The 24,850-nt window shown below is 40.8% G+C and overlaps 1 protein-coding gene across 1 annotated transcript; it reads right to left on the reverse strand.

Moving 5' to 3' along the window:
* On the reverse strand, nt 1-23,660 carry mfap3l (microfibril associated protein 3 like). Its single transcript, XM_034164105.1, has 3 exons — nt 23,513-23,660; nt 4,582-4,968; nt 1-1,712 (listed from the first exon to the last, which is right to left on the reverse strand). Exons 2-3 carry the CDS (start codon nt 4,856-4,858, stop codon nt 817-819), a joined length of 1,173 nt encoding a protein of 390 aa, XP_034019996.1. The 5' UTR covers nt 4,859-4,968; nt 23,513-23,660; the 3' UTR covers nt 1-816.
* Between the last annotated feature and the right edge of the window lie 1,190 nt (nt 23,661-24,850).

Genomic DNA, 24,850 nt, shown 5'->3' on the forward strand with positions numbered 1-24,850 from the left:
ACTTGTGTATATATTTATAAAACAAAGTTGTAAAGCTTTTTTTTTTTTTAAACAGTACTTTCCTTTTATTCCACTACAGAAAGAAGCGTCTGAACAGCACCATCGAAAGCAGAAGCGTTCTTTTTATTCACAGATGCGCGTCCACACTGACCTCCTGCGACACCTGCACATACCATCAAGTCCAAGACCATGCAATGTCACAATAAAACAGCAGATGATCAAATAATCCAAACTCAACCTCAAATGATGTCACACCAAGCACCAAAATAATAAATCATATTTGAGGCGTTTCCCGTGCGGAGCTTCAGTACATTTACCTGCTTTGACACAGAAGTTTGTATATTGATGAAAAAGTGACCTAACAAAATCATATTTTTCAGTCCAGCATGCATCCAAACACCTTTATGCAACAACAGCAGACAGTTACTGTCTGGGGAGGGGAATCCACCTACTGTCACAGTGGGTGGATGTCATTTGGGGGGGTGCTAATAAACAAAAGCCTTTAAGGTCTAGAAAGGGTGACAACCATTGTGGTATAAAAAAAAAGAAAAATCAATAATGTGCGCGCTACAAAAATGTACAATTCTTTGTTTAATTACTTACATGAGGAACACAATTTTCCTGTATACATTCAGGCACACCCCCCCCAAGGATCAGTTTGATGAAACGTGAACAAGGAACCACTAAGTCCACGTGGTCCCACAATGAATGAAATAAAAAAAGATTCCTATTCAGTCTTTGCTGTAATGCATAGTAGAGGCGCACGGGTTCTGTCTCCAGAGTGCGTTTTCTGAGTGGCGTTTCCGTTCCTGCTCGTCAAACATGGCTCTCGTAAAACACCTGGCAGGGAGGATTGTTATTGGCTGGCTCGTTTACAGCCACGTCCACGCTCTGCTCATCCGCTGCCTCGGCCTTCTCCTTGGTAAGGGGAGGAGTGGAGGACAGGGCGTCAGCCTGGGGCAGAGCATCTAAGCCACAGTGAACTCCGTTGGGGAGCGGTGGGTGGACCGACACCTGGATGGCGATGTGCTGCGGCTGGTCCTGAACAGAGGAGTTGTCGGAATCAGCCGCCGGGGATTCGCTGCGCTCCCTCTCCCGCCCTCGTTCCCTCTCCTGCAGGATGGTGAAAACGTCCCGGGCACCAATGGAGGCGACCCTGCCTGCGGGGTCACGGCGTCCCTCAGGCGCTTGCCGCACAAAGGTGTGCCTCATCTCGTCCACCCCCACCACCTCCAGGATCTCTTCCATGAAGGTACGGCAATTCATGATGAGCGGCGGCAGCGGGATGCTGCGTGCCAGCTCCTCAATGTACCGTGCAAACTCCATGGTCTTGAACTGCGTCACCTTGGCAAGCTCCAGCGTCTTGGCTGAGGTGATGATGGGGATGCGCTTGGCGATCTCAAAAGCTTTCTGCAGCTTTTCGGCACCTTCAGTGCGGAAGAACTCGTTGATGGCTTTTTCGGTCTTCTTCAGGTGGCTGCTCATCATGCAGAGGCGCGTGACGTTCAGTGCCATGATGATGGTGAAGGTCACCAGGCACACCACCATGTAGTAGATGCCCATGTCGCCGTTTGTGAAAACCACGCGCAGAGTCACTGTGCAGTTGGAGCTGCCATGCACGTTGGACGCCATGCAGGTGTACTTGCCGCGGTCTGCAAACTGGATGCTGGTGATGTTGAGGACGCCGTTGTCGAGCAGCCACCACTTCCCACCTACGAGGGGGGGGGGGAGAGAGAGACACACATTACACTGCTGTGTTTAAGAAACCTAAATTCAAAGCGGCGCTCAAACACACAAACATGTGGCAATATAGAAAAAATAGATAATTTATAATTAATATTATAAAATGACCCCTGTGTCAGTCAGAGATCATCAAGCAAACTTTAGGCTAATAATTTTGTACATATCTCCTGGTTGGGTTAGCCGCCCGAAAACGTCTGCTCACAGAGAAGACGTGGGACGCAGGAGGTGGAGTTCTAACCAGGCGAGGAAGAAACATTAAACCGACCATAAACTACACAACGACGACATGATGATGTGTCAGGAAGCCACATGTGCCAAGTCACCGTGTGATTCATTGTTTTCTACATTACATTAGCATGCACACACACACACAATTAAACAGTCACAAAGCCAAACATTACTGTTTGTCCAAATTCTAACAAAATGTTTTTACTGAGCCCAGAATGGATTTAAATGACAATGATCAACATAATTTTTCCTTGCATGGCGTTTTTTTTTCCCCAACAGATTTTGGGTAATTTGGGGGGCACCATTTCCCAATCTTGGTGATAGTTTTTGACAATCACATCACACTTTTGAGATCTGAAAACATATTTCTTGTATCAAGCACTGAAACTGCAGTCTCACACACCTCTTCTGCACCATAAATTCACATTTTGTGAATCTGATGCACGATTAGTGGTGTCAAACCCGTGCAGACTGCAAAAAAATGTGACGTGATAGAAGAAATCTGAGCTCAGATTTGGATTCAGCACCCCAAAGTTACTCTAGTGTTGTTAATCTTGTGCAAAAAAAAATGAATCAAACCATTGCTACAGATTACTAAATTTTTCAGACTATCGGCTGTGAAATGAAAAGTGTGAAATCAGATGAAAATCTGCAGGTCTAGCATGCCATGGGGCCCCAGAAACCAAATCAATTTTGTATCTAATGATACCTTTTCAGCATCTCCTGGAAGAAAAATAAAATCTTAAAAGAAGCGTATATTTAATTCTAATCCAATTACATTTTTTCCACAAAACTGATTGGTTAATCAGCTGCTACGGAGATGTCAGTAATGTCGCTGTTAGCTGAGAGCAAGAGAAAATCGCGTATCGACGATGATGCCGAAATTTAAGCTACCATACAAAACTACTGATGTGGCTTCTGATACAGAATTACTGTTTCACATTTGATGGATTACTCCATGCCCTGACCGCTCAACGGTAAGCCTCACCAACCGAATTACCTACAGAAAAACAAACCGTGCAAATAATTATGGTCGTAAATAAGCGTTTTACAAGCTCTGCTAACGTGTCACCAGTAAAGCTCAATTTTGACCGTATAACCAGCGGGAACATCCACAAATCATCAGACACAATGGGGTTATTTGCTAAATGATCCTCGATTTAACCTTTCATTTGAACTGTCAATGACAATGTTGAAATAATAAAATATTAACATACCTTACAGTAAAAAACTCACTTATATTCTTAAGTGAATTCCTGCAAATCCATTCAAAGCCACAATGTCTTTTTTCCAATGGAAAAAGTCTACATTAATTACAAACTCACCAAGATTCTTCTTGTCTGAAATCCTGTTTGAACAGCATGATTATTTTCCAGAGAGACAAAAATTCGTATGGCACTTAACATCCTTGATAGCACAAGACGCAGGAAGCTTTTTTCCCCGTTTCTTTTGTCTTTCGGATGTGTTCGTAAAGACGACTTTAAATTCAATCCAGTGCTTCTCGATTCCTTAGAGTTTTTCACACCGTCTTTCTCGCCATCTTCAATCTCTGTCCGACGTCGCTCCGTGACACAGATATGCCACAAAATGCTTTTAAAAATATGACAGCTGTCAAAGTATGTGACGTCCACATGCTACTTTTAGCTTAAGAACAGCATCTTGCAGCACCATAGCAACCAGCCAGTCCCGCTTTACGACAACCACGTTTTGACCGGCATCATCTGGATCTGTTATACAAATCAGTGTCTGCAGACTTATAAATCTTGCATGATGTCATTAAAAAAGACAGCTTTGTGATAGGCATTTTACAAACTCAGTGACAATCACAACACCCCCACCCCCACGACGAAATCCGTGGAATTCTGCAGATCCGAGGAGTAAGTCAGTATTTTTTCTCTTCATAGCTAGTTTTACTGCAGCTTATGTCAAAAAACAGGCAAAACACACAAAATCAGTACAGTGGGAACAAGAAACACATGAGTAAAAGGTTTTAGCTGATATTCTTTAAACTGGTGTGTGACTGAATATTAACTCCATGTTGTTACAAAATGTTTTTTTCTGGAGTAAACATGACTTATACTCCGGTGGGACTTGTATGTTTTTTTTCCCTCTTCATGATGCATTTTTTTGACAGAAGCAACTTGTACAATGTTTGTTCCAGAAAACTCAGTACACGCTGCGCGCACATACACAGCAAACAGACACGACAGCTGAATGTGAAGGTCTTCATCCAACTGGCGGCTACGTCACACGTGGTTCAGTGACATAAATGCCATCGTGGCTGTGTGGGCTTTTTTTTTTTTTTTAAAGTAGGTCTTCTTACTTGCCTTTAATATTTTAAACAGCTCCTGGAAACGCTGCCTGCCACGGTGGCGTTTCGTCACACCGCTCGTCTGAATGAGGCCAGTTAAAAACAAACAACAGCTGGCTTAAAGTACAAAAAAAGAAAATTGCGTCACTGATGCTATGAAGCCGCCCTGACCAACAACCAATCAGAAGCATCGTCACTGACGCGCCGGCATTTCTGACGTCTTATCCGTTGGTCAACAGCATTGCTCAGAAATCTTAGATGAGAAACCAGAGAACAGGTTTAAGGTAACATGGTCTCACCGCTCGTCTCCGTGTCCAGATGCTCTCCGTGGGAGTTGAACCACTGCACGCGGGGAGGTGGGTCTCCGGTGATGTTGCAGTCAATCAGCGCGCAGCTCCCCTCCCGGGCAATTATCTGGCTCACTTTAGTGAACACAGCTGGGACGAACCCGCCGTCTGCCTCCGTCCCGTTCTCTGTGTGTTTCCCAGCCACGGCGGCGTGAGAGGCGTCGAGACACATCAGGGCCAGAAAAATGTATCCGCCGACGCCATGCATTTTCTCCTGCTGGTGGTGCATCACCTGAGATGGCAGAGAGACTCCGTCACTCCACCTCCATCCCGCAGCGCAGCTATCTCTTGATGGAAGAAGGCAACTTGGTCTTTAGGTTGGCTTCTGGAAACGCCTCACTGAAAACCAAACAGGGAAAAAAAAAAAAAAAAAAAAAAAAAAAAAAAATTATTGTACTTAAGTGTAGGGGGAGGTGATGGTCTAGTGGTTAATGTGTTGGGCTTGAGACCAGAAGATCCTGGGTTCAAATCCCCGTCTGACTGGAAAATCACTAAGGGCGCTTGGGCAAGGTCTTTAATCCCCTATTGCTCCCGGTGTGTAGTGAGCGCCTTGTATGGCAGCACCCTGACATCAGGGTGAATGTGAGGCATACTTGTAAAGCGCTTTGAGCATCTGATGCAGATGGAAAAGCGCTATATAAATGCAGTTCATTTACCATTTAAAATCCCCGAAACGCTGGTGAGTGAAGTGACGACAGATTCAGGGGCGGTCATGTGTCCACAGCGATGTCTTCAAAACACGAAGACAAATTTCAGCTCAACTTGAAGGACAAACTCAGTGGAGGGTCACAACACAGGACACGTCAAGGACATAGGTCATAGGTCAAATCAGAGGGTGAACCTGATTTGCATGACTGATCATATGTCAGGATTTACAATTCAATTAATTTATATGGCACCAAATCATAAAGCTGCCTCAAGGAGATTCACACAAGTAAGGTCTAAACTAACCAACCCCTAGAGCAAGAACACAGGTGACAGTGGTAAGAAAAACCCCCTCTGATGATGTGAGGAAGAAACCTCAGGCAGACCAGACTCAGAGGGGTGGCCCTCTGCTTGGGCCATTCTCAGTTACAAGGTATTTAGAAAGTTTTACAGAGCTGAAAAAACAGGAAACAGAGTAACATCAAAAACAAAGTCCATTATTGAGATGACCACACAAGCAACTGGTCATCAACTGGGGGGGTGGGATGAGTTCACCAGCAATAACTCAACAGGGAAGCAGAGAGAATACTAAGGTGATCACCAACAGTTAGAACAAAGCTTCACTAACAGACCCAGAATTCAGATGAAGTTGAGGTTAAGACCTGTTCCTTTGCTAATAAGACGATTTAAAGGGATAAGAAGCACAGTACCATACTATGCCCATATGCTAGCCACACGTGAGGGAGAATAAATGTTTCTTAAGTCTGGACTTGAAAGCCTCTACAGAATCTGACTGTTTTATTGCCACGGGGAGATCATTCCACAGAACAGGGGCACGATAAGAGAAAGCTCTGTGACCCACAGACTTCTTATTCACTCTAGGGACACAAAGTAGTCCTGCACCTTGAGAATACAAAGCCAGGGCCGGTACGTAGGGTTTAATTAGGCCAGCTAGGTAGGGAGGTGCCAGTCCGTGAACGATTTTATAGGCTAGTAGAAGAACCTTAAAATCTGAACTCACAAGGACAGGAAGCCAGTGAAGAGATGCCAAAATGGGTGTAACTTTCTATTTCCTGTCAAAACTTTGGCAGCAGCACTTTGAACCAATTGGAGAGCCCTAATGCTGGACTGGAGTAAACCAGAAAATAGAACATTTCAGTAGTCCAATCTAGATGAGACAAACACATGAATCAGGGTCTCAGCATCAGCCATAGATAGGATGGAACGAAGCTTAGCTATATTTCACAGGTGTAAGAAAGCAGTCCTAGTAATATCTCTAATGTGGAGGTCAAAGGACAATGTAGGATCAAAACTTACACCAAGGTTCCTCACTTTGTCAGTGTGATGTATGACACATGAGCATAAGTTAAGCGTTAGCTGGTCAAATTGATGCTGATGTCCCACTGGACCAAGAACCATCATTTCTGAATTTTAAAGTAAGAAATTGTTTGACATCCAGCTTTTCACTGATGCAAGGCAATCCTCTGAGGATTTTATGTGAATGAGATTACCAGCAGTTATCGGCATGTATAACTGAGTATCATCAGCATAGCAATAAAAGGTAATTCCAAAACAACGCAATATGTGCTTGAGGGCTGCTATATAAAGGGAGAAAAGCAGGGGGCCTAAGACAGACCCCCGTATTTCATGTACCAAGGGTAGAGGTAGTGTGGTATAAAGTACAATGAGAACAACCGGTCAGTTATGATGTCAACCACGCAAGGGCACTTCCAGTAATCCTAAAACGATTCTCCAGCCTATCAAGTAGAATATGATGATCCACGGTATCAAATGCAGCACCGAGATCTAACAGCACCAGAACTGTAGTGGTGTCCAAATCCATTCTAAGCAGAAGACTATTCACCACTTTAGTGAGAGCCGTCTCTGTGGAATGATATTTTCTAAAAGCAGACTGCAGTGGCTCAAAGAGATTATTCTCAGTAAGATAGTCCACGAGCTACCGTGACACCACTTTTTCAAAAATCTTAAAACAAAATGATAGATGTGATATCGGTCTATAGTTTTCAATGTACTAGGGTGGAGACTAGAGTTCTTAAATAATGGTTTAATCGCTGCAGATTTGAAACATTTAGGAACAGATCCCGAGGTTAGTGACAAATTAGTCATTTCCAGCACAGTCGGCACAAGAGTGGGCCACAGATCCTTAAACAGTTTTGTTGGCATCAGGTCGACCAAACAGGTTAAGCAGATGTTACAAGCTTCATCAGCACGCCCAGTGAAATAATATCAAATTTGGTAAATCTAGGTGATGTATCAGTGATGGTCCCCACCTCGATAACATCAGGACATAAAAACTCTGCGGATCGGAGGAATTCTGTAGATTTCATCATGGGGGGGGGGCTATTAGTGTTGTACTCTGTGATCGTGATTGTCACTGAGTTTTTCAAATGCCTATCGTAAAGCATTCTTTTTATGACATTGTGCAAGTTTTATAAGTCCGGACACTGATCTGTATAACAGATACAAATCTGTCCTCGGATCAAAGGAAGTCCGCAGAGAAAAATCCATCTCTCAATGCGTGGCTGTGATGACAGTATCATAAAGCTGGACGGGTTGGTTGCTACGCGATGCTCCAAGATGCTGTTCTTTAAGATAAACACAGCATGTGGACATCACATACTTTAAGAGCCATCAAATTTTTAAAGGTGATAGAGAGAGGTTGAATAGGGAATTAATCCTTGTTCTGTGACTAAAAGGCTCTCTGAAACAGCTATGTTACTATGCTGGGTTTAGAATGCCTCGTTTGCCTTTAATGGCGTCGTTTTGGAGCTTATTTGGCAACCTCATTATGAAATGCAAGTAGGTGGTGCTGATCGGTTGCTGCTGTTTGATTGGCTGCCCTTGCTCTCACTGAAAAGAAATCATTATTTATTTATTTTCATTGCTTTAATATTTTCTGTTGTGTTTCTATTCAGGTTTTTTTTGCCTCTTTCTCTAAAATTGTATATAATAATCATTAGATTATTAATATATAAACAAAAATAAATTTAAGAAATATTACAATTTGAAAACAAATACACCCGAACGTGATGACAGCTGCAATGCTAACTTTTAACATTGAAAATGCCATAGACATGCTAACGCGTTAGCATCGCTCCCGTTTTTAAGTTATAAAATACATCTATCAACTGTTTCAAAAGAACATAACAGGTCGGTTTAACACAGAAAAGGTAAATAATACTCACAGACGCATGCTCTTTAGGGTTTTAGCAGGAGAAAATTAAGCAAAAGAAAGAACGAATAATCGAAGCATTGCTTCAATCTGCGAAGCACTGCTTCGATTGGTTCAAGGTTCAAAGCAAAGCCGCGCTGCAGAAAAGTTGTTTACGGACCCGCTGCAGGGTCTGTAATCAATACAGAAATGATCATTTTCCTGACAAACACCCCCCAAAACAACAGCCACTCTGAAGGACCGATAACATAATCGTTAAGCACAAAGCTTATTGATGTCGGTGGATCGAGTCATTTCTTAACGATACCCGAAAGGAACAGGTTCTCGATACACATCCCTACCTGCTAAGGGGTTAGCTCATTCCCTTTAGAGCAGGGGTAGACAACCTGTTCCAGAAAGAGCCATGAGGGTGCAGGTTTTCTTTGCAGCCACTGACTCCACCAGGTGATTTCACTGATTAACTGATTCCATCTGCTCAAAGTGATATTAATCAGTAAAATCACCCCTTACCAAAAAGTAGTATATGCAAGTATGTTTCAAGTATACTTCTAGTTTACTTTTTATACACTTATAAGTACTATTTTTTGGTAAGGGACCTGGTGGAGTCAGTGGCTGCAAAGAAAACCTGCACCTTCATGGCTCTTTCTGGAACAGGTTGCCTACCCCTGCTTTAGAGGAACAAACCAGAGCTAACGTGCCATTCTAACATGCAATTCTTACAACAGGAATATGGCGCAACATAAATTTAAAACAAAAGAAAATGTGATACTCACAGGCTGTACTGATTGCTGGGGTTGATTCTGTCGCAGAGTCAGAACTGACCCTCTACTGAGTATTAAATGCTGACTGAAGCCAGCTCGAAATCGTGCAAGGTTTGTGAAACAGTCCTCCGTGAAATGCGCAGAGCAAAGAAATAGTCAGTGATCGCAAAGCCAGTGATCGCGTACATTACTTTCCGTGGGAAGATCGTAGTCCGCTAAAACAGCCTGGGAAAGCACACCTGTAGCTCGCCATTGCTTCTCTTCGAGTGTTACGAATGGGTGGGCACAACCTTATGAATAATTAATTTTGAAGGGGCGTGTGTGAAAGGGGGTGGGTGTGGGTGTGTGTGTGTGTGGGGGGGGGGGGCTATTGGTGAAAAAGTGACGCAAGTTTTCTCTCAAAAACAGATTGGCCTGTTTTCTAGGGGCAATTCAAAAAAGGAGAAATACTTGAAACAGAGGTTCTGAAACTTGCTGGCACTTCATGTGTTTTCTCCACAGCGGGGAGACTCTGAACTAACACCAAAAACATGAAAAATATGATTTTGATTCTCTATCCCCTTTAAAAGAAGAATTTTGCGGCATGTCTGTGTCACAGAGCAACATCAGAGAGAGGGAAAATGATGAGAAACAGGGCTTGAAAAAGTTTACGGAGTGGCTATACACCCAACCGTTGGGTCAATAAAGTAAATTCGTGAGCATATACGACCAATCACAACCAACCAATGAGCGCGCTTGTAAGCTCACTTCCGGTTTCAACGCAGGGGGGAAAAAAGGAAAAAAGGCGGATATTTTCTCGCCGGCTGTGGGAGGGTTCGCACTTTGCACCCCTCAGAGGAGCTGTGATCTAAAGCGGTTCTGTTTGGCTCATCACACCCAGAGAACAGTGTCATACTAACGCCATCTTACAGCCAACAAGCAGCATTTTGTTCACAAACTGTTTCCTCGTCGTTAACAAGCTTCCATTCAAAATGCTTATGAAGTTTGTCTGTTTTCATCATCCATTGCGGTGTTTTCGCAGTAAATTAAAGACGACGCCGTTAAATGTGTCAACCATACGGCACAATAGAGCCTTAAATAGTGGTGTAAAAACGTAGTTTAGATGCACAAAACGTGTCAAATACACGATCACAGTTGGGCGAATAAGAAGACATATTTATCTGCCCAACGACTGTGCATGTAATGTTCAATGTATGACTTATCTGGCCAACAGTTGGGCATATAGCCTTTTCCAAAAGTTTAATAAGGACAAGAATCTGTGGCATTGACGCTGGCTTCAATTTAAAGTTTGTCGTAATGAACGCAGAAAAGAAATGGTGAGACTTCCGCTTCCGGTGTCATGGAGTGAAGTAGTGTAAGCGTCCAGCTCCGTATATAGTTTAATTATTTCGCATTTCAAGACCCAAGTATCTTCGATAAATAACATAAAACCAGTACCTAAGCCAAAATGGAAGTCAAAAAAGGAAAAAAATACACGCAGAAGACCATAGATATTGATCCCCTGACAAAAGAGCGAAACGAAGCAGCTAAGGCTAACACTAGTGCGGAGACCGGAGAGGATGCCCCCATCTCCGTGGGAATATTACGCGCGGAACTCCGTGCGGGATTAAAAGAGCACGAGGATAGTTTGGACGGTGTTAAATCCAAGATCGATAGTATGCATCGGGACATTCACAGGGACTTCTCCTCTCTGCGGGAAGAAGCTAAAGCGGATATCAAAGCTACCCAAGACGAACTAATCAAATCAAATCAATTTTATTTATATAGCGCCAAATCACAACAAACAGTTGCCCCAAGGCGCTTTATATTGCAAAAGGCAAAGCCATACAATAATTACAGAAAAACCCCAACGGTCAAAACGACCCCGTGAGCAAGCACTTGGCGACAGTGGGAGGGAAAAACTCCCTTTTAACAGGAAGAAACCTCCAGCAGAACCAGGCTCAGGGAGGGGCAGTCTTCTGCTGGGACTGGTTGGGGCTGAGGGAGAGAATCAGGAAAAAGACATGCTGTGGAGGGGAGCAGAGATCAATCACTAATGATTAAATGCAGAGTGGTGCATACAGAGCAAAAAGAGAAAGAAACACTCAGTGCATCATGGGAACCCCCCCAGCAGTCTAAGTCTATAGCGGCATAACTAAGGGATGGTTCAGGGTCACCTGATCCAGCCCTAACTATAAGCTTTAGCAAAAAGGAAAGTTTTAAGCCTAATCTTAAAAGTAGAGAGGGTGTCTGTCTCCCTGATCTGAATTGGGAGCTGGTTCCACAGGAGAGGAGCCTGAAAGCTGAAGGCTCTGCCTCCCATTCTACTCTTAAAAACCCTAGGAACTACAAGTAAACCTGCAGTCTGAGAGCGAAGCGCTCTATCGGGGTGATATGGTACTATGAGGTCCACAAAGATAAGATGGGACCTGATTATTCAAAACCTTATAAGTAAGAAGAAGAATTTTAAATTCTATTCTAGAATTAACAGGAAGCCAATGAAGAGAAGCCAAGATATTGTGCAAATGCAAAAAAGCAGTCCTACATATTTGTTTAATATGCACATTGAATGACATATCCTGATCAAAAATGACTCAAAGATTTCTCACAGTATTACTAGAGGTCAGGGTAATGCCATCCAGAGTAAGGATCTGGTTAGACACCATGTTTCTAAGATTTGTGGGGCCAAGTACAATAACTTCAGTTTTATCTGAGTTTAAAAGTAGGAAATTAGAGGTCATCCATGTCCTTATGTCTGTAAGACAATCCTGCAGTTTAGCTAATTGGTGTGTGTCCTCTGGCTTCATGGATAGATAAAGCTGGGTATCATCTGCGTAACAATGAAAATTTAAGCAATGCTGTCTAATAATACTGCCTAAGGGAAGCATGTATAAAGTGAATAAAATTGGTCCTAGCACAGAACCTTGTGGAACTCCATAATTAACCTTAGTCTGTGAAGAAGATTCCCCATTTACATGAACAAATTGTAATCTATTAGATAAATATGATTCAAACCACTGCAGTGCAGTGCCTTTAATACCTATGGCATGCTCTAATCTCTGTAATAAAATTTTATGGTCAACAGTATCAAAAGCAGCACTGAGGTCTAACAGAACAAGTACAGAGATGAGTCCACTGTCTGAGGCCTTAAGAAGATCATTTGTAACCTTCACTAATGCTGTTTCTGTACTATGATGAATTCTAAAACCTGACTGAAACTCTTCAAATGGACCATTCCTCTGCAGATGATCAGTTAGCAGTTTTACAACTACCCTTTCAAGAATTTTTGAGAGAAAAGGAAGGTTGGAGATTGGCCTATAATTAGCTAAGAGAGCTGGGTCAAGTGATGGCTTTTTAAGTAATGGTTTAATTACTGGCACCTTAAAAGCCTGTGATACATAGCCAACTAATAAAGATAGATTGATCATATTTAAGACCGAAGCATTAATTAATGGTAGGGCTTCCTTGAGCAGCCTGGTAGGAATGGGGTCTAATAGACATGTTGATGGTTTGTAGGAAGTAACTAATGAAAATAACTCAGACAGAACAATCAGAGAGAAAGAGTCTAACCAAATACCGGCATCACTGAAAGCAGCCAAAGAGAACGATATGTCTTTGGGATGGTTATGAGTAATTTTTTCTCTAATAGTTAAAATTTTATTAGCAAAGAAAGTCATGAAGTCATTACTAGTTAAAGTTAAAGGAATACTCGGCTCAATAGAGCTCTGACTCTTTGTCAGCCTGGCTACAGTGCTGAAAAGAAACCTGGGATTGTTCTTATTTTCTTCAATTAGTGATGAGTAGTAAGATGTCCTAGCTTTACGGAGGGCTTTTTTATAGAGCAACAGACTCTTTTTCCAGGCTTAGTGAAGATCTTCTAAATTAGTGAGACGCCATTTCCTCTCCAACTTACGAGTTATCTGCTTTAAGCTGCGAGTTTGTGAGTTATACCACGGAGTCAGGCACTTCTGATTTAAGGTTCTCTTTTTCAGAGGAGCTACAGCATCCAAAGTTGTCCTCAAAGAGGATATAAAACTATTGACGAGATAATCTATCTCACTCACAGAGTTTAGGTAGCTACTCTGCCCTGTGTTGGTATATGAGCACATAAAGAAGGAATCATATCCTTAAACCTAGTTACAGCGCTTTCTGAAAGACTTCTACTGTAATGAAACTTATTCCCCACTGCTGGGTAGTCCATCAGAGTAAATGTAAATGTTATTAAGAAATGATCAGACAGAAGGGAGTTTTCAGGGAATACTGTTAAGTCTTCAATTTCCATACCATAAGTCAGAACAAGATCTAAGGTATGATTAAAGTGGCGGGTGGACTCATTTACATTTTGAGCAAAGCCAATCGAGTCTAACAATAGATTAAATGCAGTGTTGAGGCTGTCATTCTCAGCATCTGTGTGGATGTTAAAATCGCCCACTATAATTATCTTATCTGAGCTAAGCACTAAGTCAGACAAAAGGTCTGAAAATTCACAGAGAAACTCACAGTAACGACCAGGTGGACGATAGATAACAAATAAAACTGGTTTTTGGGACTTCCAATTTGGATGGACAAGACTAAGAGTCAAGCTTTCAAATGAATTAAAGCTCTGTCTGGGTTTTTGATTAATTAATAAGCTGGAATGGAAGATTGCTGCTAATCCTCCGCCTCGGACCGTGCTACGAGCGTTCTGACAGTTAGTGTGACTCGGGGGTGTTGACTCATTTAAACTAACATATTCATCCTGCTGTAACCAGGTTTCTGTAAGGCAGAATAAATCAATATGTTGATCAATTATTATATCATTTACTAACAGGGACTTAGAAGAGAGAGACCTAATGTTTAATAGACCACATTTAACTGTTTTAGTCTGTGGTGCAGTTGAAGGTGCTATATTATTTTTTCTTTTTGAATTTTTATGCTTAAATAGATTTTTGCTGGTTATTGGTAGTCTGGGAGCAGGCACCGTCTCTACGGGGATGGGGTAATGAGGGGATGGCAGGGGGAGAGAAGCTGCAGAGAGGTGTGTAAGACTACAACTCTGCTTCCTGGTCCCAACCCTGGATAGTCACGGTTTGGAGGATTTAAGAAAATTGGCCAGATTTCTAGAAATGAGAGCTGCTCCATCCAAAGTGGGATGGATGCCGTCTCTCCTAACAAGACCAGGTTTTCCCCAGAAGCTTTGCCAATTATCTATGAAGCCCACCTCATTTTTTGGACACCACTCAGACAGCCAGCAATTCAAGGAGAACATGCGGCTAAACATGTCACTCCCGGTCCGACTGGGGAGGGGCCCAAAGAAAACTACAGAGTCCGACATTGTTTTTGCAAAGTTACACACCGATTCAATGTTAATTTTAGTGACCTCTGATTGGCGTAACCGGGTGTCATTACTGCCGACGTGAATTACAATCTTACCAAATTTACGCTTAGCCTTAGCCAGCAGTTTCAAATTTCCTTCAATGTCGCCTGCTCTGGCCCCCGGAAGACAATTGACTATGGTTGCTGGCATCGCTAATTTCACATTTCTCTAAACAGAGTTGCCAATAACCAGAGTTTGTTCCTCGGCAGGTGTATCGCCGAGTGGAGAAAAACGGTTAGAAATGTGAACGGGTTGGCGGTGTACACGGGGCTTCTGTTCAGAACTACGCTTCCTCCTCACAGTCACCCAGTCGGCCTAATTTCCCGGCTGCTCGGGATCTGCCGGAGGGGAACTAACGGCGGCTAAGCTACCTTGGTCCGCACCGACTACAGGGGCCTGGCTAGCTGTAGGATTTTCCAAGGTGTGGAGCCGAGTCTCCAATTCGCCCAGCCTGGCCTCCAAAGATACGAATAAGCTACACTTATTACAAGTACCATTACTGCTAAAGGAGACCGAGGAATAACTAAACATTTCACACCCAGCGCAGAAAAGTGCGGGAGAGACAGGAGAAGCCGCCATGCTAAACCGGCTAAGAGCTAGTAGCTGCGCTAAGCTAGCGGATTCCTAAAAACACACAAAGTGAATAATGTGTAAATAATTTAGAGATGATTCAGCAGAGGGAGTGCTTTAGTTAAGGCACGTGATCATTACACTGTGAAACAAATCATTATCTAGTTATCTAGATCAATCTAACTGCGCAGATTAAACAGCTAACAGATACAGCAAAACACCGCTGTGCTCCGGAACAGGAAGTGATACAATACCGCAGTGAGAGCCAACCACCAGTAGAGGCCAACTAATGGCCAAAGTTGAGAAGCTGTTTACACTACAGGAGGAGGCAGCAAATACACAGAAGGAAATGGAGAAGTCCCTGTGTGATACGTCTGATAGACTGACAGCACTGGAGAAATCATACACACTACTGGTGACGGACCATAAGAAGTTACAGGAAAAATGTTTGGACTTAGAAAACAGAAGACACAGACAGAACATCCGCATTATTGGAATTGCGGAGGGCGCCGAGGCTGGCAACCCCACTGACTTTGTTGCCAAATTTTTGGCGGAGGTCCTTGGGGAGGACAACTTGGATTCCCCCATTGTTATTGACCGAGCTCACAGAAGCCTGATTCCCAAACCACGGAGTGGGGAGGGTCCGAGGGCCATCATTGTCCGACTGCACTACTACAAGGATAAAGAAAAAATTCTAAGACTGTCCAGGAGCAGCTTACATTATGGGGGCTCTCCCATTTATATTTTCCCTGACATGAGTCCCGAAGTCGGACGGCAGCGAGCAGCATTTAATCAGGTGAAGTCGAAGCTCCGCAACGCTGGAGTTACGTACAGCTTGTATTTTCCCGCCAAACTTGTGGTAACAGTGAATGGCTCCAGACACACATTTACCAACCCTGAGGCAGCGGAGAAGTTTATTCAAAACATCAAGCTGAGGACGTCGGAGGGCGCAACAGGGGGAGCGGCCGCATCTGAGGACGGAGTGTTAAATGCGCGAGGGGACGGATCGAACTAAACAGCGCGGATATAACAGATTACATTAGACATTACTGGAAGGTCAAACTCACAGCCTGAACTGATAAACCATTAACCAGGTAAATTAGTCTACTAAGTTATTTTGTAAAAAAAAAAAAGGGGAGGGAAGAAGGAAGGAAGGGGAAGTGAAAGGAAGAAGAAAAGGGAAAAAAAAGAAAAAAGGAAAGGAGAAAAAAAAGTTTGTTACTACTTGTATTGAGTAAAAGGTTTGATAATTTTTTTTTGGAATTGGTAATTGATTACCTGTGTATTTATATGTGAAGATTCTAATGTTACTAAACTGTCATATAGGCTGTACTTATCATTATTATCATTATTATTATTTTGTGTGTGTGAGGTTATATGTATATAGGCGCATACTAGGGATAATAGGGGACAACTTTGGGTCCTCAGTTAAAAGTTAGTTGTGTGTTTGCCAGTCTATACTGAATAAGGGGTCTGGATATACTTGACATAATTGTGTAGGGGCTTAGTGGTAAGTCAGATGTTCATATATCTCTCTGAATCCAAACTAGACTATTTTGTTTTTTGGGGGGTTTGGTTTTGTGTTCCTTTGCCCAAGTTCCATAGGGATTTTTTGTTTAGGTAGGAACAGAGAGAGAACAGGGACAAGCTCAGTGGAGTTTTTGTTCATGTTTCTACCTGCACTATGGTAATGAGTAATTATTTCTGGGGACCTGTTGAAATAATGAATGATTGGGCTGTGAATCTTTACCAACAAGAAGAGTATGGTTAGTGACATTGATAAAAATGGTAAATCTTATAATCTGATAAATCTGGTTTCATGGAATTGTAAAGGTCTTAATGGAGCTGTTAAATGGGGCAATATTATAGCACATCTTAAAAAGTTGGGAACGGACACAGGATTTCTACAAGAAACCCACTTGACAAATCAAGATCATCAGAGGTTGCAGGTTAGATGGATAGAGCAGATATTTCATTCAGACTTTACTGCAAAAAGCAGAGGCACAGCCATTGTTATCAGAAAAGGCATCCCCTTTAAAGCATCAAAAGTAACATCTGATTCCCGAGGTCGGTACATTATGGTTTCAGGACAACTTTATAACAATCCAGTTACACTTGTGAACATTTATGCTCCTAATGTAGACGATGAAAGTTTTATCAGATCATTTATATCGGCTTTGCCTAATATGGATTCCCATCAATTAATAATTGGCGGAGATTTTAATCTTGTCTTAGATCCCGATCTTGACAGATCATCTCAGAGATCAGTGATTATGTCTAAATCCGCAAAAGCTATGCATGCATTTATCAATTCATATAAGCTAGTTGATCCATTTAGGGTTTTGTCTCCAAAGATAAAGCCATTTTCTTATTTTTCTCCTGCTCATTGCTCGTATTCCAGAATTGATTTCTTCTTGCTAGACTACAAGTATCTGACACAGATTCAAAGTTGTGATTACAAGCAAATAGTATTGGCTGATCATAGTCCAGTATTTCTGCAGTTAGCAACTGGATATGGATCAACCGCACGGAAATGGCAATTTAATAATAGCATGCTGTCAGATAACCGGTTAATTGAGGAAATAAAGAATCAGATTGAAATATTTATTTCAATAAACGATACACCAGAGGTCACACGATCCATATTATGGGATACACTAAAGGCATATTTGAGAGGCCAGATTATCTCATTGAGCAGCCAAAGGAATAAACAACGAAGGGAAAGGGAATCAAAAATTGCTGAAGAACTGTTAGAGATAGATAGGAAATACTCAGTTTCACCTTCTACGGAACTTTACAAAAAAAAAGGTTTCATTGCAAACAGAGCTTAACTTACTTTACACGAATGACACAACTAAACTGCTGACGCAGCTTAGACACAAGTATTATGAGCATGGAGAAAAGACAGGTAGACTGTTAGCACGGCAAATTAAAAAAGTTGCAGCCTCGCGGTTAATAACAGAAATAAAAATGAGTACAGGGCAGACAACTAATGACCCGAAGCAGATTAATAAAACATTTCTTGAATATTATACAAAACTTTATTCTTCAGAATCTAAAAATGATCCAATATTAATTGAGAAATTTTTTGAAGGTCTTCAAATCCCATCTATATCATCTTCCGAACATAGAATGCAATTGGAACAAAAAAATAACATTAGAGGAAATAAAACGGGCTATTCAAAATATGCAATGTTTAAAAGGTCCTGGTCCAGACGGTATAGCGCAGAATTTTATGAAGCCTTCGTGGGAACAGATTTCACCCCTTCTTTTGGATGTATACAACGAGGCACAAAGTAAAGGATGTTTGCCTTCAACTATGTATGAGGCTACTATTTCTCTGATCCAAAAGCCTGGTAAAGATCCTCTCGAACCAGGCTCTTACAGACCCATTAGCCTATTAAATGTAGATAATAAAATACTAGCAGGGAGATTAGAGTCAGTTCTACCAACAATTGTATCCCAGGACCAAATGGGATTTGTGAAAGACAGGCAATTGTTTTTTAATATTAGGAGGTTATTTAATATTATTTACACGTACGATACAAATGATCAATCTGAAATTTTACTTTCGCTGGATGCTGAGAGGGCCTTCGACAGGGTCGAGTGGGATTATCTATTCTCAACCCTGTCGAGGTTTGGACTCGGCTCTAATTATATATCTCTATCAGGCTGCTTTATGCTATGCCTCGGGCCACAGTACAGACAAACACGATAAACTCTAGTCCCTTTTCTCTCCATCGCTCCACGAGACAAGGATGTCCTTTGTCCCCTCTATTATTCACTCTTGCTATAGAACCTTTAGCCATTTCATTACGCTCTGCAAAGGACTATAAAGGCATATTAAGAGGTGGTACGGAGCATAAAGTATCTCTTTACGCAGACGATCTGCTACTATATATCACAGATCCTACAAAATCATTGACGAAAATTAGGAATATGTTAATGGACTTCGGAAAAGTTTCAGGATATAAAGTTAACTTATCAAAGAGCATACTTTTTCCAATTAACTCCATAGCGAAACAAAACAAAAGCATTTTTGCCTCATTTCCTTTCACCATTTCGAATAGGTTTAGATATCTGGGAATAAATGTGACTCAAGAGTTTTCTGGCCTCTTCAAACATAACTTTACTAATTTATTTCAACAAACAGAAGAAAACTTTACAAAGTGGTCTAAGTTACCTATCTCGCTTGCCGGAAGAATAAATATAGTCAGGATGTTCACTTTACCCCAATTTTTATTTCTGTTTCAATGCATTCCCATTTTATTAACAAAAGCATTTTTCAAGAAACTTGACTCTTTAATTTCTCAGTTTATCTGGAACAAAAAGACACCCAGAATTAAAAAAAAAAAAACATTCTTACAAAGACCTAAACCTATGGGAGGAATGGGACTGCCCTGTTTTCATTTTTTTGTTTTATTGGTCTTGTAACATATGTTGCATGTCATTCTGGGGTGGAGCTCATACACCTGTTTGGGAACGGATGGAAAGTCAAATTTTTTCTCCTAATGGACTGAGGTCTTTAGTTTATTCAAACCTTGAACTTGGTAAATATAAATGCAAAAACCCTGTGGTATTTAATTCTCTTAAGATTTGGTCTCAAATTAGAAGGCATTTTCATTGGGATCAATGTTCAATTTTAACGCCATTGGTCCATAATCAAGCTCTTATTTTGTTTTCAGGGTTGTCATTTCAACAATGGAAATTCAAAGGCGTGCATACACTTAAAGATAGATTTATTGATAATGTCTTTCCCACATTTCAACAACTCCAGAAAAAGTTTAATATAGACAGCAAAGATTTTTTCAAGTACTTACAAGTACATGACTTTGTCAGATAAATATTTCCATCCTTTCCCAATGCACCGCAGAGTACTGCTTCAGATGATTTGTTCCTGACAAACCCACTAAGGAAAGGGGCTATTTCCAGGATTTACAACAAACTTTCACAATTAGACTGTATAGCCACATTGGATCACCTGAAAGATGCCTGGTGCAGTAAACTAGGTGTTAACATGACTGAGGAACAGTGGACTACAGCGCAGGAACGGGTTCATTCCTCCTCAACCTGCTGCAGACATGGACTAATACAATTTAAAATATTGCACAGATTACACCTGTCCAAATTGAAGATGTCTAAAATGTTTTCAGGAGTAAATCCCACATGTGATCATTGTGGCCAGGCTCCCGCTTCATTGTCACATATGTTCTGGACATGCATTAATATCGGCACTTATTGGGTTAAAATATTTGAAACACTGTCTGAAATTTTTAAGAAGAAACTCCCCCCAGATCCAATAATGGCATTGTTTGGTGTATCTACGTGTAAGGATTTAAGTAAAAAAGAAATGCATGTTTTGAGTTTTGTGACATTGTTGGCGAGACGTCTTATACTGTTGAATTGGAAAAGCAAAGCTCCTCCGACCCATCCAGCCCTATTGAGAGATGTTATGCACCATTTACAATTGGAAAAAATCAGATATTCACTGAGAGACAATGTCAAGCTGTTCCACTCAACATGGGAACCCTTTATGGATCATTTTAACAAGTGTGACCAGCGTCCTCCTGTTTTTTTTTTATTTTTTGGATATGTTAACCTAGTGCAGGTATAGTGTTCTTTATATGTACATGACTTTTTTTCTTTTCAGGGGGGAGGTGTTTTTGTTTTATTATTATTATTTTTTTTTTCGGGTATACAGTTATGAATGTAAAGAGAAATACTTGAACAAGTTATTATATGATGATACTGTTATGTTGTTTATTTCTGTTAATGTTGAAAATAATAAAATCAATAAAAAGATTGGAAAAAAAAAGAAACGGTGAAAAGCTCACTGCATTTTGTGCCCGCAAGAAGCACGGTAAGAATTTTTTGTTTCTGGAAAATAAACTTGCTATTCAAACAGGATTTCAGACAAGATTAGGTGACTTTTTTAAGTTAATGTAGACTTTCATTGGAAATAAAAGACACTGTGGTTTTGAATGGATTTACAGGAATTTACACAAGGCTATAAGTGACTTTTTTACTATAAGGTATGTTACTTTACCATGATTTTCAAAATATTCCACAAGCTTTAGCTGTGGTTTGTGAAATGCGTTTAATCTAAAGCCAGACCGATATGGATTTTTTGAGGCCGATGCCGATATTTGGATGAAAAAAAATGCAGATAATCGATAAATCGGCTGATATATATATATATATATTTTTTTTTTTTAATGAATAAAATGTTCTTTTTTGGACCCTTAACAAAAAAGGTATGAGCTAAAAGCTGAAGCTTTATCCTCATATTGATTAACTTTATAACAGAGAAGAATTTTCAAGCTCAAAAAGATGCAATCAAGAATTAAACCTTTGTGAAATTAGCAAATACATATCCTTAAAAAGTTGTGAAAAACATTTGATCTTGTACCTCTTGTTGCTGCAACTTAGATATAGGTTCAGGATAAGGATATAGATCCTTATAAACTTACTTGTATGCTTTTGTCAGCCGATCAGTGCAGTGTGACGACGAACTACGGGGGCCGGTGATGAACACATTTAAGCAGGGGTGTAAGCAGCTCTCAGTTGAATGAGTCAGCGCTCTATCTACTGGACAAACGGTGCAAGGACATTTTACATTGCAGACACAAACATTATTTCAGCAACTGTTCTGTTTATGAGAAATTATCAGCGTTCTATCGGCAAAATTTCAGCTGATAGTGAGTACTTTGAAAGGGGCTTATATTGGCCGGGCTCTAGTTTAATCTTTTCAGTCTTCATAAATCTGTTGTAGTTTAATTGTTCTGAGTTAATGCAGAATTTGGTAAAAGTAAAATCATTCCAGGTCCTACTTCCATGTCATATTCTGTTATTTCAACATTATCATAGATGGTTCAAATGAAAGCTTGAATCTAGGATCATTTAAATATGCACTTCTTTTGCGATATCTTTCTTCCAGGAGATGCTGAAAAGGTATCATTTGATACAAAATTAATTTGGTTTTTGGGTCCCAGAGGACCCTAAACCCCAGCAAATTTTCCTCGGATTTCACAATTTCCATTTCACAGCCCTGTAACAGGGTGTAGTAGACAAACAGGCATGCTATCTTTAACCTAATAACTATTTTCTTGTCTAAGTAATCCAAGAAATTTTGGGCTGTAAATAGAGAGAGGCACTTACCAGTGGTTTCAACATTAATACTAGATGTTGAAAACTGGTTTTCTGCAGACTTTTGCTCTCCAGAGGCGAATAAACGTATGACCTCTGGTGACGTGAAAAAGGAGCCGACAGTCACCAAACTGCTGTCGTTTAGACACTTCACCTCCTATTTTGACGGACAAACATTGAGTATTTTTAATCCCCATGAATAATCTGTCGGGTTTCTTGTTTGCACAGAAATTTAGTTAAACTTTCATTGTGCATCAAGCCCCCAAAACCTGAAACAAAACACCAGAAAATAACTAAAAATACAAATAGTCAGCAAATGTTTTGTTCAATCAGTCAAAGACAGAAAGAAAAAACAAAAACAAAAAACTGGTATCCTCATGAATCAAAGTTAATGATGCACCTGAGAAAAGTTGCTAAAAAATAACAAATTTCGTAGTGTGGTCACGCGTTGTTTTTGGCCCCAAACATCAAAATAACACCAATAAAACAACTTCAAAACAGATTCGGTGACGAGTCCGAACCAGATTTATCCTTAGCTACTAACAAACTGAGGGACATAAAAAAAAAAAAAAAAAAAAAAACACACACACACACACACACACACACAATTTGACATTTAATGACGAATCATCGCGATAATATTATCGTTGATTGCGGCTAATTCTGCTGCTAAAGCCGTTTGTGCTACATGGTATTCACATTTCATTTTTTTAAATAATTACTATAAGCATAATTTCAGCTTCCGTTGAGGCTTTTAAATTCCAGTAAATCAACAATACAGCAGAAAAAAGGGACGCCTGGGCTCCGTCTATTTCCAGATTTCAGCTCAAACGATGCGCTTTTTCAGCTCATATCGATAATTACAATATTAACGCAAAACATGATCGTCCGCGTATCGTTCTAAGTGTGTATTAATCACATCGGGTATAAAAATTAAATCGTGCATTCATTTATAACGGACATGTCAACATATTGCATGGACCCGGCTATGTGCTGGAGATCGAATTCCCAGATATCTTTCCAGAATTTTCGCCCTCGATAACGGATCTATGTGATTATTTAGTGTCTAATTTTACGTATCGCATGTTTAGTCCTTGTCATTGACACGTTAAAGCAAAATATATTCACAGAAATGTGCTTTAGGTTCACGGGCGGAGCGGATGTTAGCCGCTTAACCTTCACTAAAAACAGAATTTTCTGACGACAAATTGCTTTTTTTTCCTTCATACTTACGTCATGGCTCGAAGTCGCTTGAAGCAATTTTTTAGTGGAAAATACCAGAATCGGTAGTTCGTCGTCCGACAGCATCGCCTGACCTCCGACCGACCATCGACCGCTATGCAGCAACTCCTCCGTGCGGCAACCGGCAACATCGGCCGTCGACGCTCCGCGTTGCTCATGATGAGAGAAACAACTAATCATCATCAAGGGAATATAACTTTAAATCAAGACACTTCATAATGATTTGATGTGCTATTTAAAGTTATTTTAAATGTGGTCCAAAACAAAAAGAGAATTTAAGTGGTGAAATTAACCAGAACAGTTAGTCCACTTTAACATGTCCACCTGATCTGGATCCGGTGTCCCGACGAGCTGCACTGAACCAGTTAGTGTCCTTATTTCATTGTATTTGTCTCAGTAACACAGACAGCACCGAACACAAAATTATACCTGGTCACTCAGGTTTGACTTTAACTGCTGCCCTTTGATCCTCATGGCTCATCTTAAATCCTAATCTTTGACCCTGACTGCTTAAGGCTCATCTGTAGTCTTAATCTTTGATCCTGACTGCTAATCTTTAATTCTGATGGATCATCGAAGTCCTAAACTTTGATCCTAACTGCTGCCCTTTGATCGTGATTGTTGAAATTTGACATGAACATAGATTAGCTCAACTACTGCCCCTTGATCCTGACAGCACATTTTTATTCCAGGCCTTTGATCCTGACCACTCACTTTTGATTTTGACTGCTGGACTACTGGACTTTGATCCTGATTGCTGACAGATTGCTGATTTATTCCTTGCTGAAGGTCTGTATATCGTTGATTCTGCAATCAGGATGAAAAGAATCAGGATAAAGTGGCGGATGACCTTTGATCCTGATTCCTGAACTCATCTGCAATCCTGATTACGGGATCAAATGAATGAATGAAGATCAAAGATGCAATCAGGATCAAAGGAAGAGGATGCATGCTGTGTATCAGAGTTCCACCAACTCTCATTAAAATTTGTTACCTTTTGAAGTATCTGGATAGATAACTAACTAGTGCGGTTTGTGCTTGGATCATGATGGTGTTTTCACATCATTTTGTGTCAGATGTTGATGCAGGTGGGCAACGCCTCCATGTTTGTTTTGATGACTCATACAAGGATGTTGGACCAAACAACCTCTAAGAAAACATGATCACGTGAGCATTTCTCGTGGTTGTTCTGAGACATTTTTCATTGTTGTCTCAGCATCTGCAGTACATAAATAAAGAACATTAATTACGTCCACTTTGGTGAAAACTGATTCATTGATTGTTCAGATGTTTCTGGTAACAAATTCATTGTTTTTGATCATAACACAA

This window comes from Thalassophryne amazonica, chromosome 23, assembly GCF_902500255.1.
Source record: "Thalassophryne amazonica chromosome 23, fThaAma1.1, whole genome shotgun sequence".
Taxonomy (NCBI): Eukaryota; Metazoa; Chordata; class Actinopteri; order Batrachoidiformes; family Batrachoididae; genus Thalassophryne; species Thalassophryne amazonica.

Coding starts and splice junctions, on each gene's coding strand:
- mfap3l (XM_034164105.1), bottom strand. CDS start 4,858: ATGCACCACCAGCAGGAGAAAATGCATGGCGTCGGCGGATACATTTTT. Junction 1,713..4,581: donor TCTGGACACGGAGACGAGCG/GTGAGACCATGT, acceptor CCCCCCTCGTAG/GTGGGAAGTGGTGGCTGCTC.